General features: G+C 39.6%; 1 protein-coding gene across 1 annotated transcript in view; it reads right to left on the bottom strand.

Annotated features, from left to right (window-relative positions):
• itga9 (integrin, alpha 9) overlaps window positions 1-21,804 on the bottom strand; it is a 388,873-nt gene that overhangs the window by 112,679 nt on the left and 254,390 nt on the right. Inside the window, exons 17-18 of the mRNA XM_060822924.1 lie at window positions 16,412-16,488; window positions 903-1,050 (exon numbers count right to left, since the gene is read on the bottom strand). Of these exons, the coding sequence (XP_060678907.1) occupies window positions 903-1,050; window positions 16,412-16,488 (225 nt within the window). The remainder of the gene's footprint in view (window positions 1-902; window positions 1,051-16,411; window positions 16,489-21,804) is intronic.

Here is a 21,804-nt window from a genome sequence, read left to right as displayed (position 1 = left end):
TAGCCCGCACATCTTTGGACTGTGGGAGGAAACCAGAGCACCCGGAGGAAACCCACGCAGACACGGGGAGAATGTGCAAACTCCACACAGTCAGTTGCCTGAAAAGCTTGAGACACCACAATTTTCACAGTTTCCAAAAAAAATTTAATAAGTAGTTCTCTGATACAACAGTTGTAATATTTTTGGTACTTTCAAAGTGCTAATGATGCACAACCTGGAATGATTGCTATCATGTAGGCTCTAATTTATGGAAATTAGTTCAGGGACCTTATTTTGTTGAAGGGATATAATTTGCTTTTAGTTTAGAGAGACATTCAGAATAATTGATGCGAGTAGGTCATTTAACCAATGCTATAACTACAGAACCAGAGGAAATGTGTCTGAAATTAACTTGCTCCAAGTGAAGTCTTGGATTAAAAATTGAAACATGCAAAAAAGACAAGGATTCATGACTTCAACATGAACAGATCTGATAAAATATAGCTGCACTACGGAACCATAACTAAAAACCAGTAGAATGGAATTTTTTTTCTTAATCTTCTATCTCATTCAGCCACACAAGCTTCCTCATAATATAAGGTTTGAACTCAACAGTCAGAAAGCTTTGTTTTGTTGCCATCAATGCAATTTCCCTTCTGATTTGTTGAAATGAAGGGAGACACCAAAGGAATTAAATCACCAAACTGCTGTTATTGATCCTGGTCTCTGACAGACTTTATGCTATAAGTTACAACCAAAATAAACCTGAAGCCACAGGAATTCCCATAACACCCTTCTATTAATAGCTAAACTTCAAAAACCTGGTAGAACAACATGGGTTTTAATAGCCTTAGTCTGGGCTTCAGTTCCAAAAAGGCAGATCAAAGATTTTGAGCCTTATGAGTTCAAGATTGTTTACCAACCTGCCACATTTTGATGAAGAAGACCTCTTCAGTGAAGTTAAAATAAACATTAGTGTCATATGCATCATCTCCTGCATTTCGAACCGTTACATTCACAGAGATATTCTTCACTCCTCCTAATGCCAAGTAAGGCTTGTGCTCATCAATACTGAAAAGGAAAAGAAATGGATTATCATTCTGTACCACTCAGAATCAACAGAGAGTGCCGCAGAATGTGGGATACAACACAGAAATCAACATTTGAGTGGCAAAAGGTGAATTCACAAACCTATGTTGTGAACAACATCTGAACCTTCGCTGAAATATAGTATTATGGTGCTGTCAAACAAGACTAATATTTGTTAAATAGTAACATAATTCATTCTAAATTACATTTCACTTTTAAATGTCTTCTTTAACCTATAATACATAGGAAATGATAAGACCATAGGAAATACTGCAAAGTAGTTGGTTTAGTCTCAAAGTTAGAAGGCAGTTAAGCAAAACCAGAGAAACTGCAAGAAGTAGAAAACACTTATGGTCATCAGACAATTGGACAGGAAAGACAGTGTATTATATCCAGTAAATGTGAAATACTTTAGAAGCAGCATTTTCCTCAACATCAAGATACAGTTTTATATTCGTTTGATGGAAGAGTCCTCTACTCCAATCTTTATAACCCCTCATACAGCCACCTTATGCTCATCCTACATTCACAGTCATCACTGCTTATGGCCCATCATTCCTCTCATGCCCCTACCCACTTAACCATATAACCCCCATGCCCTTTAAAGCATCAATGCTGACATAATAGCAACCCATGCCTTGCTCACCACATTTGCCTTTAACCCTCTTCATGCCAACTCAACTAGTATTCAGGAATCATGGTGATAAAAACAAATTTGCATCTATTGCTGGCCATCACCATTTGAAACATTTGGCATGTATACAAAAACATTCAATTCATTTAAGTTGATTAATCTAATCTCTTACAAAAGCAAACATTTATATTCTATACTTGGAGCTGTTGATCAGTTTGTACTTAACAGGCATCCCACTGTAAAAATGCTAGATTGTAAAATTCATCATGCACCACGTATCCATTTGTGATAAACAAATGGATTATGTCAACAAAATGAATTAGAAAGCACTGATTTTTTTTATTCACTCAAAAGCTTTTACTGTTCAAATGGATTTTTAGATTTTGACATCTTTGACAATTTATTGGCAGTTCTAATGAATTCATTATAAACACAGTCTTGCCTAGTTTTAACAATCCCGAAGGGTACATGACCTCCCCAAAATGGAACCTTATCTCTCCCAAAGGTATATCTGAGACTAAGATAAGATCAACCACATCTTACACTTTAAGCAGTGTTTCAATGGGTGGCAATGGCAATGATTACCTAAGGCAGCATGGTCAATGTAAGCATCTGATCAATGGCTAATTAACACATGACTTGTTTCCCCTCCCATGTCCCTTGTGTTCCTTTGATTAGCGGTTCTTGCTACTCCCCACTCTGCTTGCTCTTGTTTTCCAATTAACCTACACCCCACAATAGCAGTCATCCTGCTCTTCTGGTGTACTTCCCCACTGATTCTGCTCCATACCGCACCTCTGATTTTCTCCATGTTTTCATCTTCTTGTGCTCCTGCCACAATAGAAGCAAGCACATTTCACTTGTATCAGTCAGTAAATAGCTGGTCCCTTTAAACGGATCATTGCAATATGATTTTTTTAGCATTATCTAGAATTACAGTTTGTGTGGAGCTGTGCAATTAAAAATTTATTTGACTAAGGATCCTACGAACAAAACCATTTGCAAACCGTTGATCTCATGCACTTCAACGTAATCTTTCTCTAACATATTATACATGGAAGACAGAATTTAGTGCAGATCATTTCTGAACATTCAGCAGGAGTTGAATTTTGTTAGGTCTCATTGCTAGTGCAGAACCTTGCTGCACAGTCACAGCTATAACTCCTATCTTCCAGTGACTGCCATGTAGCCCTCTCTCCTATGTACATGCACATACATGCACAAACACACACATATACACTGCTACCCACTTATTCATACATTTCAGCAAAAGAGAATGGGGATCGTGTGGTGACATGAGGAGAAATCTAGTGTCAAAATCAGGTGCACTGGCGATTTCTCTGAGCTGGTCTGCCATCAAGTGAGGCTCCACACCAGGAGGGTTCATAGAGATATACAGCCTGGAAATAGACCCTTCGGTCCTACTGAGAATCACTACTATATTTGTTAATGATGTGCAAATATTATGTGGACAACAGGTATAAAGACTACCTTCAAAGTTGACTAAACAGAAAATAAACATATCAAATGAAAACAATCCAAATTGATGCTTGAAGGTATTAAGGACTGTGAATAGTCCTAAGCTGATTAAGGTGTATTTTTGCATGTGGGAAGATGCTGAGCCCATTTTGTTGTGCTCCTTCCTTTACAACAGCAAGCCTCACAGTCTGTAATGTCTTCTACTTGGCTTCCTGAAGCAAGGAAGAACCCAGAATGGCCACACAGATCTGTCTTTCCTCTTTGACAATCCCTCTACCACCCTTTTCTGTTCCCACCCAGGCTTCCTGCCTTCTGGTTGCCGTGAACTTTTATACCTGTATTTGATTTAACACTTCAGCATTTAAAATGTTAGCTTTCAGAGCTCTGTATAAAGCCGTTACAGCTGATATGAGCCCTCTGAAAACATTGAAGCTTCCATCATAAATCAATGGATCCCACACTGCGGGTTGGGGCTGCTGCTAAAGGGAAAACTGGGTCTTTTTGAACCCCAGCACAAAGTTCAACTGCTCAGCAACTCAGTGCCTCACACCCATGCACATCAAACCCCACCTCTTTCCTCTGCCAGTAAAAATGATATCTAGCAGAGCCAAGATTTTCCAGCCACTTTTAAAGGCCTCTGGATTCAGCTTGGCTCCAAGATAATCTGACATGGTATCACAGTAGTTTAATCATTTATACTTCATTCTAGTCAGAGTTAAAAACTGAACTAATTACAGTTATTATATCTTACACTATTTAACTGTGTATAACAGAAGTACAAAGTGGCTAATGTATCAGGCTGAATATTTAAAGTAATAACATAATTAATATGACTCCATTCAGGAACAGTAGAATTCTTATTGCAAACTTGAACATAATCACTCCCAACAGAGAAATTCCAGTAATTCTAAACTTCCAAATGGAGACTTTCATAGCTTAGTCCTGTCTATACAAGTAAATGTGAATAACCCATCACTGACCTGTACCAAAATGGACTTGGAGCAGTCCACAGTCCCAACTATTCTTCTGCTAGGCCTAGTTTTTACAATCCTCAGCTCGAAAAGAAAGTGGGGTAGGAAATGGTCGCAGTAATACTTACAGTTATAATATGAAGTCACCACACAACACAAAGACAAGAGATTGACTAAAATGATAAAAGTGCTGATTAAAAAATACAAGTCCATGTAAATCAATCCATTCAGAAGCTTGGTTTTTAGTCTACTCTCGGGTTGAAATCACAGGTGGATGTACACTAGCATTGGTGCCACTGGCATGCATGTCTGTCTCCATCCCATCCCCAACCCCAGCTTGGGGTGGGGGGTGGCAGAGTGAGGGGGCAGCACAAGGATGACTGTAGGACTAGCCATCTAAATGCAATGGAATGCCAATCCTGCTCACTAGGGGCCACTTCAGGACAGGAAGGCAACTGAGATTTTTCAAATGTCTTCCCATTTCCTTTAGGCAGCTGTAAGCTAATTCAGGGGCCTTGAGGCAACCACCCATCAGCAGACCATGTGTCTGTGATCCGGTTTGGCCAAAAGATCCTCCCAGCAGCCAAAGGCTGCTCTAGTAAAGTTTTTGTCCATTCGCCGACACACACACACACACACACAACACAATGTAAAATAAGTTGCAGAGAGGGCCTCCTCTAATTTGAAGTTTTCTTTCTCTTGCTTACTTGCCAATGCAATTTATTGCTCCCTATTTTCAGGAGCCCGCTCACTATCCTTAACTAGACAGCAGCCTGCCCTTTGGTGATTAATTGGCCACTCTGGGAAAATCTTGACTGACTTCCTCTCATAGTGCAGCTCCTGACCTCCATTTCAGCCTGACACCAGAGTTCAAATAACCACAAAGAAAAACTTGTCTTTTATGTGAGATCACAATTGAATATCTGAATCATAGTTTCCATGGGATAGCAGTTTGTTATTTAACAGCAAAAACATGGATATTCAAAGAAAACAATCCAGATTGAAGCCAAACCCATACTGGTTGCAAAGCAAAAACACTAACAGTCAGTGTTATGGCAAGCTCTGAGACTGAATGGGCTTATTGATCAAAATTGGCAGAACAGCTGACTGAAAAACATGAAAATTCAATAATTTAATTAGCTGAACAATTGAGAATGGCAATATATTATAAACGGTTTTTCCACTGTTCTACGCTATTTGAAGTGACTTAACCACAGAAAATTAAACTGTGCCTTCTTCTGCTGTTTGAAGTGGCAAGTACTATGCACATTAAGTATCTAAGGTGGAACTATTTATGTGGAGTAACATTAAACAATTAAAATTACAAATGCTGGCATGCCGCAAGGAGCATGCCAGATTTCAGTTGGCCCCAATGAAGATGAAGTCTGAGATAGTTATACCCTCAGGCCACATGCTATGATACAGTAATGATATTGTTGAGCATGTCTCTTAAAAGTGTACTGATACAAGGACACACATAAACTGGCATCTTTCTCAGCAACAATCACCTAGTTGTACAGCTCCTTGCAATGAGAGACAATGGCCGAGTATTATTATTGCTAGACTAGTAATCCAGAGACCCAGAATACAGCCATAGCAGTCGGTGGAATTTACATTTGAAAATCTGGTATTAAGAGTCCAGGAGTTTAATTCAGAGTCTAATGATGATGGTGAAAACCTTGTTGATTTTGTCGGACAAACCCAACTGGTTTATGAACGCTTTTTGGGGAAGGCCACTGTTGTCCTTACCTGATGTAACCTACATATGATTTCCACCCATAGCTATGTAATTAACTCATAATGGAAATAGTCTAGAAAGCCATTCTGATGTAAAAATCACCACAAAGTCTGAAGAAATAAATAAAAGTAGGCATTGTCTGTTTACCTACAGCAATTCAAGAAGGCAGCTTGTCACTACCTTCTCAAGGGCAACTAGGAATGTGCACTAAATGCTGGTCCAGCCAGCAATGCCCATGTCCAAGTGAACAAGAAAAATACAGTCCAAAGTGCCAAGAGGTTTCACAGGAATGTTAACAAAGCTGTCTGTATCTGTGTTTGGTCACAAAGGTATGGGACCCACTGACAGCCAGTCCCTTGCTCTAGATGCCAATGGCCCACACCTCAGCCTCACCATGAACCTCACCCTCCATCACTCACTAATGGCCTGGAATCCAATGACTATCCTAAAGCCTGGGTGAGTCTTTATTAGCAGTCATATCTCCAGTGGTTCTGTGGTTAAATAGAACTGCTGACATCCTGGAAAGGCCTGTTACAGTCCAATTAAGAGCTTTGATAGTCCTTAATATGGTGGGCCTTCCTTAATAGAGACAATGCAGGACTTGTACCACCTCTCAGGGTGTTAGGCAAAACTCCCAGCTTATATTAAATATCATTTTGCTTCTTATACACAAAGCATCAACAATGACTTATGAAGCCTCAAAGGAAGTCAGAGCACAAACGATTCAGTTTAACCTGGTGTCACACAGGTTATATAAATCCACTGCTCATTGCTGGCTGATCCATTGCAAGTATATTCAGGGGTCTGGCTAGCTCAGTAGTGTGTAGTGTTAGTATTAGTGTGTAGGTCAGAGTAACAGTAACAGTATAGGATTCAACCCTGTTCCGCCTGGGGTACTCATCATCCTATCCATCGTAAAAGAATCTTAGCACTTCGCTGTGATTTGTTAAAAATCACCAACGATCTGCTTCTGGGTAGTGAACTCAAGAAAGTGAAGGTGTATGCATGCAAGTTCAATTTATATCGTGATCCTCCAATAGTGTTTCAACTCTTGGTGTTACAATGGAATTACTCAACAATTGGTAATGTCTGCTTGACTAGCTTCCCAATCAGCTTCGTAGTCACACCCTCACCACCAGTACACAGTGACAGTAATTGATATAAGTAAATCAACAAATGATAATGATGTCACAGGGGATGTGATTCTGACATCAAATGAAGAGGTCAAGAGAAACAACAGATGAGATGGATGTAGAAGGTACAATTTTAGACATTCCTCAATATTTGGTGGACCAAATATAATCAGTCCTTTTCCAAAAGTGTGGCTGCTACACGCAATATCAGAAACATTTAGATCTGATTTAAGTGCCCAATAGGCACCTAACTGGCCAATGACAAGACTTCCCTCAGGATATAGGGTCAGGCAGAGACTGCCAGTTCTCTATTGCAATATCTGTTCTCCAGCCAGCTGGTGAAACACTTCTCAGTCATCAACATTAAATTCCAGCCTAAGGCATCATAGGCTATCCTAACCTGGGAAATCAAGTTAGCACTACTGATAGTTATCTCCACTGGAAATGCTCCAGTTTGGTTGAAGTGTTAAACTAAGGCACTATTTAAATGGACCAAGAACTTATTTTGGTAAAATGTGAATCTTTCATCAGGGAGTAGGAATTACAAAAGATAATCGAGCACTTTCCTTCTCTGCTGGTCCCGTGAAGACTGTCTACACAGAAGCTATCTGCTTCAGCCTAGACCAGCCTCTAAATTTCTCCTCATATTTTAAGGGCAGAGAATCATTGACTGGTGAGCACAGAAGCAAAAATATCATGATACAACCATATTATCCGAAAACTATATTAAAGTTATTCTTTAGTGTCAACTTTCAATGTGCTGTCTGCCATGGGAACTTTATTCAGCTAAATGTTCTTAACCTTCAAGTGTTGAATATCAGTTTGAAAGCAGTATCACAGAGAATTAAATATTTTTTCTTATTACAGTATTAAAATCAATTCAATACTTGTACTGAAACATAACCTGGAATAAGATAATTACACTGTTGTTTGCCATTCACTATCTTGTATAGCACCTCAACAGTGTCATGCTATTCAGTCGAAAACTTTTCAAACTTACAAACTTATCCAAAATGTAAAAAAGACTATTTTCTGGTCCTGTAACATTTTAATGAACTAATGATGCTCAAAACCAGCTGGCTCTTGTGAACTGACTTAGCTTTAGTCTTCTGTGGATGTATGAGACCATTTAACAAATATTGGCATTAACACAAACAAGTGAAACATTTCCCAGATATTCTTGTCCATAAAAATCAGTGCAAATCCAATCTGGCCGGTTACCACCCCTCAACCAGGAGTAAAAAAATAGCAAATATTGTCTACAGTGTTATCAAGAAAAACACACTCACCAAACTTCTTAAACCCTTGGTTCAAACTTGGGCAATTAAGCAGAATTCAAGAGAACAGTTGAGAATTACTATCTTTAATATCAACCCAGCGTCTGACCATGTGCAGAACCAAAATGCACAAGTAAAATTAAAGTAATTGGAAATCAAGGGCAAGCATTATGGTTAAGTCATTACTAACATGAAGGAAAATGTTTATGGTTTCTAGAGGCCAAGCATCTCTGTCTCAGGCTATCATTGTAGGCAGGGTCAGTTAGCTCTGCTGGCTGGTATGTGATGCAGACTGATGCCACAGCACCAGCTAAGATTACCATGAGGGTCTGAGCATCTGACCTCCATGGCTACTTTATTTATTATTACACAGAATATTCTGAGGGAAGTGTCCTGGGTCTAACCATTGATGGGTCTCGCTTCATCATATGGTCAGAAGTGGAGATATTCACTGATGACAGCACAGCACTGAGTTTCATTCCCAATTCATTAAATAATGAAGCAGTTCAGGCCTGCTGTTATAATTGGACTATATTCAGACTTGAACTGCTAAGTAATCATTCCGCAGTCATTGTTTTTACCCCATGGTAATCAAGTGCCAGGCCATGACCATCTCCAATGAGAAAGACAAACAATACTTCTTGATATTCAAGTTCACTACCATCAACATCTTGAAATGTAACTCAATCAGCTAAATAAAAATTGTGGCTATAAGAATCATCAGATGATGGGAATTCTGTGGCAAGCAACTCTCCTTTCAAATTCAAAAGTGTTTTCACTGCTACAGGTCAGGAGTATAATTGAATGCTGTTCACTAGCCTAGATAAGTGCAGCTCAATATAATCTAGGACAAAGTCTGCTTGACTAGCTTCCCAATCAGCTTCGTAGTCACACCCTCACCACCAGTACACAGTGACAGTAATTGATATAAGTAAATCAACAAATGATAATGATGTCACAGGGGATGTGATTCTGACATCAAATGAAGAGGTCAAGAGAAACAACAGATGAGATGGATGTAGAAGGTACAATTTTAGACATTACACGAGAGAGCTACATTGTTATCTCCAAAATACAGATGTAACTGACACTGTTACAGTTCTTCAGGGGTGAAAGAGCCTTATATAAGGATAAGGATCTAACAACAACAGATAGAGTGTATGTATAGGTATCCACAGCAAAGATATTCCAAGAAGAAATATTTTAATGTTTCTGGTAGCAGTACTAGCTTAAGAATGCAGCAAAGCATGTACCATTTACAAGATGCACTGCAGCAACTACAGGGTAGCACGGTGGTTCAGTGGTTAGCACTGCTGCCTCATAGTGTCAGGGTCCTGGGTTCGATTCCTGCCTGTCTGTGTGGTGTTTGCATGTTCTCCCCGTGTCTGTGTGGGTTTCCTCTCCAGTTTCCTCCCACAATCCAAAGATGTGCAGGTCAGGTGAATTGGCCATTCTAAATTGCCCACAGTGTTAGTCAGGGGTAAATATAGGGTAGGGAGTGGGTTTCTCTTTGGAAGGGCGGTGTGAATTTGTTGGGCTGAAGGGCCTGTTTCCACACTGTAGAGAATCTAATCTAAAACTCACACAAATTTCTTTAACGGCACCTTTCAAATTAAAAATCTTTATTATCATAAAGCACAAGGTTAGCAGCTACATAGATAGACATTTGCATGTCAGCTAGGACAAAATAAAGTGCTTATTGGTTCTCCTAACACCAATTCTGACAGCTGTGCACCTCAGGACAGAGCCAGCTTGATCAAGAGTGGTGCTACCAAGTCACATTCCATCCAGCATTAGAAATATATCACTGTTTGTTTAATGTTGCTTAGTCAAAATCCTGAAACTTCCCCCATAATAGGCCTCTAAGAGCAGCTACATCAGACAGTTCTGACTGTAGCTGTTCAAGAAGGTACTTCATTATTATCTTAAGAACATTTAGGAATGGAAATTAAATGCTGACCTTGCCAGCAATACTCTCATCCTGCAAAAGAACTAATTTTCAAAACCAACTGTCAAATTGACAATTGAGCTGACCTAACTAAACTTAAAGCTACTAATCATTAAAAGGGTCGTCACACACCATAATACTGATGCAAGTTCAGTCTCCTTCTCTTTCAAAGACTTCCAGGATGTGAAAGTTGAGAAGTTAAAATATTTCCAACTGGGAATGGGACAACCTCAGGACAATTTTAACACCACCTATACGTTGTTCCCAATTGGACAGGAAGTAGGGTGGAGACGAGTTCAAATCAACCACAACATTGCAATTTTACTGGGCCTTTGGGCCGCAGCAGGAATAAAGAATTCAGTTTATCATTACCCTAACTTCCCAATCATATTATACAATCTGTCTTCAAGTCATTCCTGCATCTGTTCTGCATTACACAAAAGGTTGCACAGCAGGTTTACAAAGCCTTTCTGTTCTCTTAGTAGCCAGAAGGATTTAACATTTGAGATTAAAAGTAGCTTCAGTTTAGTCATTCTGTCCTATAGTATTCTAATTGACAGTGGAACTGTTTGCAAGATGAAAAAGCTTATGTTTTTACACACACACACACACACACACACACACACACACACACACACACACACACACACACACACACACACACACACACACACGTATATTTAATAATTTCTTAAACAAATGAGGCCATTAATTTCTCAGTTTCATCCTCAGTAATCCTTCTCCTTTGACATGGCAACCCCAAATCTATCTTTCATTCCTTAATAAAACGGATGATGTAAAAGATGGAATCTTCAGTGCACCTCTCCTCTTTCATTGTTCATGACCCAGATTTATAGATTATAGGCAGCAGGACAAGAAGCTCTGTCTGCTCTGAAGGCACCAATAATTAAATATATGCCAATTCTCCATCTTGTAAGTTCTTAGAGACTGCATTATCAAACAAAAAAAACAAACAACATCTAAGGTGATGAATGACTCAACTGTGTTAACACTGAAGAAATATGGCATAGTTTTTAACAAGAAAAATGCTCTTGCCAGTAGACTGTGAGCTGATTTAATATTGAGATATGCAGTTCCATAGTCTCTGTTCAAAAACTACCTACAATCCTTTTAAATATTAAAATGTGTAAGTGAAGCAAAACCTGCATGTTCCGAAATCTGAAAATTGCCACAAACAGTAAACAACATAATATTTCAGTGAATGTCTTTTTTGCTCACGATCGTCACTCGTTCTGCTAAACGTTGGTCATGGATAGTGTAAGAAATAGTCAAAAGAAGCACTGCTGAGGAAATCTGACATTTAGAACTATTTTATGGTCCATTTATGTATAGATCTAAGTTTGTTTTAATTTCAATCGCTAAGAAAGAAATATACCACAGAAACCCTTTTATTCCATGAATGTGTATTTAAACTGCAGAAGGGCACTTGCGTTTACTTAACATTCAACTTCTCCATTTCTGCCCATTATAAAGAAGGAATATTTATAATGAAAAGGAAGGTAGAGATTGGTGGCCCTTTTTTTCTCATCCATTGTTATTATTTATTCGATTAGATTGCCTAACATTTGCCATATCTATGAATCATCATCATCATCATCATCTGCATTGAGACTGTCGACTTCTTGACATCTGCACATCTCAGGAAAAGTTGTGGTATTCTCCCAATCTATGCAGGAGCATACGTAAGTGCAGAGTAATTTGCTGAGAAGACACCTTCAAACATATTTTGCAAACTAAATGGTGGTGGACAATGAAACAACTAACAGGAGGAGGAGTTTTGACAAATATTCCCATCCTCAATGACAGGAAAGTCCAGCACATCAGTGCAAAAGACAAGGCTGAAGCATTTGAGTCCCTTCTTCAGCCAGAACAGCCAAGTAGATCAGCTTCCTCCAGAGATCCCAGCATCACATTCACTCAATTTAATTCATCCGATGTGATATCAAGAGAAATTTGTAAAGCACTGAATATTGCAAAGGCTACAGGGACCGACTACATTCTGATGATCTTATTGAAGGGCTGTGCTGCGGAAACAGTGTGCTCAAAGCCAACTTGTTTCAGTACAGGCAACAACCCAGCAAACAGAAAAGTGTCCAGTTATGCCTTATACACAAATGCAGGTGATATCTAAGCACCTGATAACAACCCTATCAGTCTACTTTCAATTAGCATTAAAGGGAAGGTGGAAAGCATAATTGACAGTACTATCAAATGACAGTTGCTCAGCAATAATTTGCACAGTTATGTTAAGCTCAGGTTCCATCAGGGGTACTCAGCTCCTGACCTTCTTTCAGCCTTGGTCCACGCATAGACAAAAGCACTGAACCTCAGAGGTGAGGTGAGAGTGACTGTCTTTGATATCAAAGCATTGTATAATTGAGTATAGCATCAAGGAACCTGAGCAAAAACTGGAAACAATGGGAATCAAGGGGAAAATTCTCCACCAGCTGGAATCATACTTACATAAAGGAAGATAGTTGTGGATGTTGGATGTCAATCATCTTGGATTTGGAACATCACTGTAAGAATTCCTCAGGATAGAGTCTTAGGTCTAATCATTACTGGCTCTTTTATCAATGATCTTCTTTCCATCATAAGGTGAGAAGTGGGAAAGTTTAATCTATGTTCACTGTGCAAAACCTCTCAGATACTGAAGCAGTACATAGAGTCATAGAGTCATAGTCTATATGCAGCAAGACTTGGTCAATAGCCAAAGTATTATGAACTTTATCCGAATGTTCATAGCTTTCAAAATAAGTTAGGTAAGTTAACGGCAAAAATCATCTTGATTTAATATACTTGTAGCCATTATGGAGACATGGTTGCAGGATGGTCACAACTGAGAATTAAACATCCAGGGGTGTCATACTATTTAGAAAGACAGACAGGAAGGTAAGGGAGGTGACATAGCTCTGATATTTATGGATGATATCAGGACAATAGTGATAGATGATATAGGTCCTATGGAGAATAAGTTTGAATCCATTTGGGTGGAAATTATAAATTTGAAGAAGAAAAAGTCACTGGTAGGTGTTGTCTATAGGTCACCAAATAATAACATCACATTGGGGTGGCCAATAAACAAACAAATAACAATGCCTGTAAAAATGGTACAGCAGTTATCATGGGAGATTTTAATCTACATGTCGATTAGTTGAACCAAGTCCATCAAAGCAGCCTTGCTGATGTGTTCATTGAATATATCCACGATAGTTTTAATGTAATGGAACCAATGAGAGAGCTGCCTAACCTAATCTGGTCCTGTGCAGTGAGACAGGAATTATTAATGATCTCATAATTAGGGATCATCTTAGAAGGAGCAATCACAGTATGGTTGAATTTAGAAAACAGAAAAAAACTGAAGATAAAATACAATACCCGGGTCCTGTGTTTAAACAAAGGAAACTACAAAAGAATGAGAGAGAAGTTGGCTAAAGTAGACTGGAAGCAAAGACTTTATGGTGGGACATTTGAGGAACAGTGGAGGATTTTCAAAGTGCTCAGCAAAAGTATATTCCAGTGAAAATGAAGGACATTGGAAAAGGGGGAAATCTGCCATGGGTGTCTAAGGAAATAAGGGAGGCGATTAAATTGCAAGAGAAGGCATACAAAGTACCCAAGATCAGCGGGAAACTGGAAGATTGAGAAAGTTTTAAAGATCAACAGAAAACCACAAAAAGTGCTATGAAGAAAAATAAGATACATTATGAGAAAACACTAGCTCAGAATATAACGACAGATAGCAAAAGTTTGTACAAATATACAAAACAAAAAAAAAGTAAACATCGGTCCTTTAGAGGATGAGAAAGGGGATTTAGTAATGGGAATATGAGGAACTGGCCAAGGAATTGAATTGGTATTTTGTGTTGGTCTTCACAGTTGAGGACACGAAAAACATGCCAGTAATTGATGACAAGGAGACTAAGGTAGGGGAGGATATAGAAACAATCATTATCCTGAAAGAGATAGTCTTGGGTATACTAATGGAGCTGAAGGTCGACAAGTCTCCTGGCCCTGCATCCCAAGGTACTGAAAGAGATGGCAGGAGAAATAACAAATGCGCCTATGGTAATTTTCCAAAATTCGCTGGATGCTGGGGCAGTTCCAGCAGACTGGAAAACATCAAATGTGACACACTATTTAAAAAAGGAGAAACAAAAGATGGGGAATTATCAGCTGGTTAGCTTAACTTCTGTAGTGGGGAAAATGCTTGAATATACCATCAAGGAAGAAATACCAAGATATCTACATAGAAATTGTCCCATTGGGCAAATGCAGCATGGGCTCAGGAATAGCAGGACATGCCTAACTAATTTATTGGAATTCTATGAAGATATTAGGAGCTGAGTAGTACAGGCATCCAGTAGGGGTGGTGTATCTGGATTTCGAAAAAGGTATTTGAGAAGGTGCCGTGCAAAAGGCTGCTACATAAGATAAAGTTGCATGGCGTTATGGGCAATGTATTAACAAGGATAGAGGATTGGTTAACTAACAGGAAGCAAAGACTGGGGATAAATGAGGAGAACTTTTTTTTGTTGGCAATCAGTGACTAATGGCATGCCTCAAGGATCAGTATTTGGACTATAATTGTTTACAATTTACATAGATGATTTGGAGTTGGTGATCACATATAGTGTGTCAAAGTTTGCGGATGACACTAAGATGAGTGGTAGAGCAAAGTGTGCAGAGGACTGTGAAAGTTTGCAGAGGGATATCGATAGTTTAGGTGAAGGGGCAAAGGTCTGGCAGATAGAGTACAATATTGATAAATGTGAAGTCATCCATTTTGGTAGGAATAACAGTAAAAAAACTGCAGCACGCTGCTGTGCAGAGGGATCTGGGAGTTCTTGTTCATGCATCACAGAAGTTTGATTTGCAGGTGCAACAGGTAATTAAGAAGGCAAATGGAATTTTGTCCTTCATTGCTAGAGGGAATGAATTTAAAAACAGGGAGGTTATGTTGCAGCTGTACAGGGTGCTGGTGAGGCCATACCTGTAATACTATGTGTGTTTTGGTCTCCTTATTTGAGAAAGGATGTACTGGCACTAGAGTGGTTGCAGAGGAGGTTCACTAGGTTGGTTCCAGAGTTGAGGGGGTTGGTTTATGAGGAGAGATTGAGTAAATTGGGATTATATTCATTGGAATTTAGAAGAATGACTGGGGATCTTAGAGAAATATACAAAATTAGGAAGGGAATAGATAAGATAGCTGCAGGAAGGTAGTTTCCACTGGTGGGCAAAATTAGAATAAGAGGGCAGAGCCTCAAAATTAGGGTGAGGAGATTTAGGACTGAATTGAGGAGGAACTTTTTCACTCAAAGGTCTGTGAATCTATGGAATTTCCTGCCCAGTAAAGTGGTTGAAGCTTTCTCATTGAATGTTTTTAAAGCTAAGATAATAATTTTTTGAACAGTAAAGAAATTAAGGGTTATCGTGAGAGGGTGAATAAGTGGAGCTCAGGCCACAAAAAGATCAGCAATGATCCTATTGAATGGCGGAGCAGGCCTGGTGGTCCTTATGCACCACATATTTACCATCTGAAACAAGAGAAAAGTATCTATCATCCCTTGATATTCAAAGGAATGATCATGATGGAATCCATCACTATTAACATCTTGGGGGCTTCCATTCACCAGAAACTGTAATGGATTAGCCACATAAATACTGTGGCTGCAAAAGCAGGCCAGAAGCTAGGAATACTGTGGCAAGTACATCATCTCCTGAGACTTCAAAGCCTGTTCACTATCTACAAGACAAACCAGGGATGGTGGTGAAAGACTCTAAAATTACCACAGTCTACACAACTCCAACAACATTCAAGGTAACTCACACAATCCAGGACAAATCAACCCCTTAGACTGGCACACTATACACCATCTTCAACACTCTCTTCTTTTATCGCTGATGCACTATATTTCTCTGCTTACTGCAAAAACTTAACCTTATTAACCTTATTAGGTCTTAATTGTAATATTTCTTTTAATTCACATATGTACATTATATATAATAACGAAGTTTTTACTTCTGGATAAGCTGGACCTAACAAACAGCTCACTACTCTATTAAATGAAAAGCAACGTTGAACAGTTTAATTTGCTGCTCAAAGGACTGAGGCACCTAGAATAGGATTCACACAACATACCTGGATAAAAGCAGCTTGCCACGAAGTTGTAGATCAGCAGCACAGTCATCTGATAGGCAGTTTCTTTCAAAAACTGTCTGTAAAATAAAGAAGATCTCAGAGGTCAGTGAAGAGGCATTGGGAGAAAGCTCACAGGAGATGTGCTGAAATTCGAAATTCATTAATTTAGAATAAAATAAAATTGCAAAGCATAGTTTATTGTGAGTTTCTGAAGCAGTCCTAATTTCTCCTTCTTAACTTAATTTCCCCTCTCCTTAGTTTCTCAATTAATGCTATACAGGTGTAAAAACATTTTGTTTAAACAAAGATTTTTCAACTGAAATCATTAATTTTAAACTTGCTAATCTATCCATTATTCTTTATCAGACAATTCCAAACCTTTCATCAGTTCATCCTTTTCTCCTAAGCCTAGTTGCAAACCTAACCAGACCACTCTGCCCATCTCTTGCATCAGCACCCTATCCAGTCTTCCATTTAAATGAAGCTAAATATCTAATTTAACAAATCAGGATTGTGTAATTCACAATTAGGAATATACCATGGCATTGCCAGCAAACACTCAATACACTTGGTTGCACCAAAGCATTTGTATACAAGTGACCCATAGGATGAACATCAGAATTTTGGGCGAGGTAAATTATCCATATAATTACATAACTAGGATGTCCTAATACATTTGCAGCATCTCAGCAATCTTATTGAGCAAAATAAGTAATCCTAAAGTCAGATCTTTCTCCAGAAGTGGGTTTATAGCAGCCATTGTAATTAAAACTACATGACCCCTCCAACTGAAATATGGCAGCTAACGCTTAGCAATAAGTTGAAAATGGTTTTTTTGTTCACTGCCAATCATATGGATTCATGTAATACCTCCAATTCAATGAACAAGCTTTTATTTCACATAGTCTGGAATGTAAAGCTGTCAAGATGTGTGGATTTCTATGCAGGTGGCAGGTTAAACAGCAAAACTACCAGTATGTGAGGAAGCTGGCAAAACACGTCAACCTGAAACTGTAACCCAGGCATGTTATTCAGATAGTGGGAAACCACCATAGGGCTGCCACTTACATCTGTTAAGTAATTATTAGCTGCTGTTTTAATCTAGGTTTAAATTCTGTGCACAGGGCTTTCTCATGGAACTTGCCAGTAAAAATAAGGTGAAAGGACAGCAGGAATTCATATGGTCGAGAGAACAAATTGGCAAAAAAGTTTTAAACGCAAAAATGTGTCACCTGTACACTTGCCAAAGTAAAGGTTGTAGAAAGATTCTGTGGGCTGACAGTGTGTTTTCACTACTTTGGAGGTAATTTTCAATACTTTGAAGTCATTTCTATGACTTTGAACTGGGTGGGTCAGCGCTTTCTTAGCCTCCAGATCCTTCCAGATAGCATTGTGTTTTTATTCATTCATGAAATGTAGGCATCACTGGCTGAGCCAGCATACATTGTCCATCCCTCATTGCCCTTGAGAAGCAGGTACTGAGCTGTTTTCATGAACTGTTGCAATCCACTTGCTGTAGCTAGACCCCAATGTTGTTAGGGACGGAGTTCCAGGATTTTGTTCCAGCAACACTGAAGGAACAGTGATACATTTCCAAGTCAGAATGATGAATAGCTTGCAGTAGAACTTGAAGGTGATGGGGTTCCCAGATAGTTGCCACCTTTCTCATGGTAGTGCTCGTGGGTTTGGAGGGTGCAGTCTAAGGAGGCTTGAACTTTTGCAGTCTATCTTTTAGATGTTAAACACTGCTGCAACTGAGTGTGTGTTGTAGAGTTTGTGGATTATAGTGTCAATCAAGTGGGCATCCTTATCCCAGGATAATGTCAAGCTTCTTGAGTGCTGTTGGAGCTGCACTCATCCAGGCAACCAGGGAAATTCCATCACTGTCCCAATTTGTATATTGTAGATGGTGGACACTTTGTAGGGAATCAGGCGATGCAGAATTCCTAGCCTCTGACCTGCATCACTAGACAAATTATTTCTATGATTAGACCAGTTCAATTTCAGTAAATGGTAATCTTCAGAATATTGATATTGAACCATTCAGTGATAGTAACGTCATTGTGTGCGCCAAGGAATGATGGTTAGATTCTCTTTTGTAGAAATGATTATTGCCGGGCACTTGTGTAGTTTAAATTTGACTTGCCATTTATCAGCCCAAACCCAGATATTGTCCAGGTTTTGCTACATTTGGGCACAGACTGCTTTCACATCTGACAAGCCAAAATGATGCTGAGCATTGTGGAATCATTCCCACTTCTGATATTACAATGGAGGAAGATCAATGATGAAGCGCTGAAGATAGTTGGGCCAAAGACACTACCCTAAAAGAATACCCATAGCGATGTCCTGGTGCTGAGATAACAGACCACCAACAACCTCAACATCTTTCTTTATGCCAGGCATGACTCCAGCCAGCAGAAAGATTTCCCCCAATTCCCACTGATTTTAATTTTTTGAGGGCTCTTGATATTGCAGTCAGTCAAATGAAGCGTGATGTCTAGGCCACTCACTCTCATCTCATCTCATATCTGAATCTCATCTCGTCCATGTCTGAATCAAGGCTGCAATGAGGTCAGGTACTATGTAATCCTGTGGAACCAAAACTGAGCAGTGCTGCTTCTTGGTGACACCTTCCACTATTTTACAACTGAACGAAAGTAAACTGATAGAGTGCTAATTGGATAGGTTGGAGTTTTCCTGCTTTATGTGTACAGGGACATAGATGGGCAATTTTCCATATTATTGGTTAGATGTCAGTGTTATAACTGTACTTGAACAGCTTGGCTAGGGGTGCAGCATGTTCCGGAGCACATGTCTTTTAGTACCATTGCTGGAATATTGTCAGGGCCCACAGCCTTTGCTATCTCCAGCATCTCCAACTGTTTCTTGATATCCTGTTTGTTACTGATGGAAATGTCAACCAGGAGAAAGTGAGGACTGCAGATGCTGGAGATCAGAGTCGAGAGTGTGGTGCTGGAAAAGCACAGCATGTCAGGCAACATTCGAGGAGCAGCATATTCAAAATTTTGGGCAGAAACTCTTCCTTATTAAGGGCTTTTGCCTGAAACTTTGATCCTCCTGCTCCTCAGATGCTGCCTGACCTGCTGTGCTTTTCCAGCACAACATCTTGACAGTGGTGATAATGTGCCAAATCACTGTGATATTACAACGAGGGTAAGTGCCAGTGGTAGCTAGTTAAACAGGGGTCTGAGAAGGTGCCTAACATCACCAGAGTGGTGAAGACACTTACAGGTTTGTTAGCCTGAGGAGGGGTATGCAAGAAGGCACAGTGAGGGGCTTGTGCTGGGCCACTTTCCTGTCCTGATCACCAAACCTCTTATAATACTACCCAAAAGCACACACTACATTCCTGTTGCTGACGGTTCCTGTCACTTCCAAACACACCTGCTCACTCTCTGAAGTTATCTTCCTTCTTCCATCGGTGAGAAACAGAATCTCTCTTTGCAGGCTTTTCCATTTCCAGACACGTGAGAGCAAATTAGATGCTGCCCCCTTGCCCCCCACTCCCCACCCACCTCCTCAGCTATGAAGGTCTGGCTGTGTCAAAATGCAGATTTCAATTCTTATTCTTGCAGAGTCCCTTTAAGTAGTGGAACTTAATAAAATGATGCAGGTCATCATCATACCTACTCAGTAATAGTTCAAGAAATCTAGAAATCAGATGCAATGCAGTGACTGTGTTAAGAAGGCACTGATGAGCATAGTAATGAAGCGTCTGGTCGACTTTTCTTCCAGGAGCAGGTCCCAATGTTAATATCCAGCTTTATATGTTTAAAATTCCATTTTGACAAAACCAAGGCCTCACTTTATCTTGTGTTAGTTATTTCAAGCCACAGTGAGTTTTCTCAATTCATCCTGAGTCCATTAGGTGGAGCAGCATACTCTGGCGCCTGTTGTGAAAAGGAACAAGCTGAACAAAGCTGCAGGAGCTTTATTGGAAAAGTCAGCCTTGAAGAAAGCCATGAAAAATCTGTGACTTCACAAATACTGAAGGACAGACTGGAAAAGCCAATATCTGGGCCAATCCTGATTGAAGCAGTGGAAAAGTCCACAATTTGCCCAGTCCTGAAGGCGGGTGTGGAAAAGCTAAGAACCATCTGTGGATCTGTTCAAAAATGATGAGATCATGCACTCCTCTAAGCAAAGGATATTTCCAAACTGCTTCTGAAACATTCTCTGTGTGAAAGTTAACACATTTCATATTCTGGCTATATATACCACATAGCACAACAGAAAATATTAATCACGCCACTAACATAACTTAGCAGATCAATATGAGTAGACCAAAACAAAACATGCTCTGGAATATCTTTCACATGGATATTATTTGTTCATGTTCAACTGATCAAAGCCCCTTGGCCCTTTATCACATGGACTCATTTTTGATCTGGTTCAAGATTTTTAGCCATAATATTCAGAAGTGACAGCATATTTATAATTGATCCTGCAACTTCCAGAGGAATTAAGACGGAAAGATTTCTTGTGAAGATACTCTGGAGTTCTGGAATAATCGCTGTCTGCTTGTGATTGAGGTCATGATCCTTATTGGGTGCCAGAACTGGCAAAGTGAATCCTAATCTGATGTACTGAAGGCTAGAAAGACCTTTGGGGATTTCAAACAAAAGAGACTTCTGAATCACTGATATTTTTATGGCATATAAGAAGACCATTCAGCCCAGAGCATCCAGGTCAGCACGCTGTCAAGAAATCTTAGCAATCCCATATACCCACTCCATCCCTCTAGCCTTATATGTTTATTTTGCTCAGGTCCATTCAATTTCCTTTTGAAATCATTCAATGTTTCTGCTTCCACTGTCTTCAAAGACAGAAAACTCCAATCATTGCCACTCACCACATAAAAGAAGTTCTTTTAAAATTCAATTATGGGAAATGCTCGACAGTCACTTGACCAGCATTTATTACCTGTTCCTAATTGCCCAGAGGGCAGTTAAGAGCAAACCACATTGCAGTGGCTCTGGAGGCACATGGAGCCCAGAACAGGTAAGGATGGCAGTTTCCTTCCCAAACGGATATTCGTGAACCAGCTGGGTTTTCCAATAATGGATTCACGGCCATCAGTAGTCTCTTAATTCCAGATTCTTTTCTATTGAATTCAAATTCCACCATCTGCCATGACAGAGTTTGAACCTGAGTCACCAGAACATTATCTGAGTCTCTGGATTAACAGTCCAGCAGGAGGACCATTAGGCCATCTTCATCACGTTTCTCCTCCACTTCTTGTTCAAATCCCTCAATCTGTGTCCCACAGTCATTATAAATCCCTTTTTACAAACAAAAACAAGCATGTACATATTTGCAGTTCTCCAGGGCGCAGACACCACTCCTAGATCTAGGAAGGATTCAAACAT

The sequence above is a fragment of the Hemiscyllium ocellatum genome, chromosome 4 (assembly GCF_020745735.1).
Source record: "Hemiscyllium ocellatum isolate sHemOce1 chromosome 4, sHemOce1.pat.X.cur, whole genome shotgun sequence".
Lineage (NCBI taxonomy): Eukaryota > Metazoa > Chordata > Chondrichthyes > Orectolobiformes > Hemiscylliidae > Hemiscyllium > Hemiscyllium ocellatum.
The sequence above is the reverse complement of the archived record's forward strand: the minus strand, read 5'-3'. Positions and strand labels throughout refer to the sequence as shown.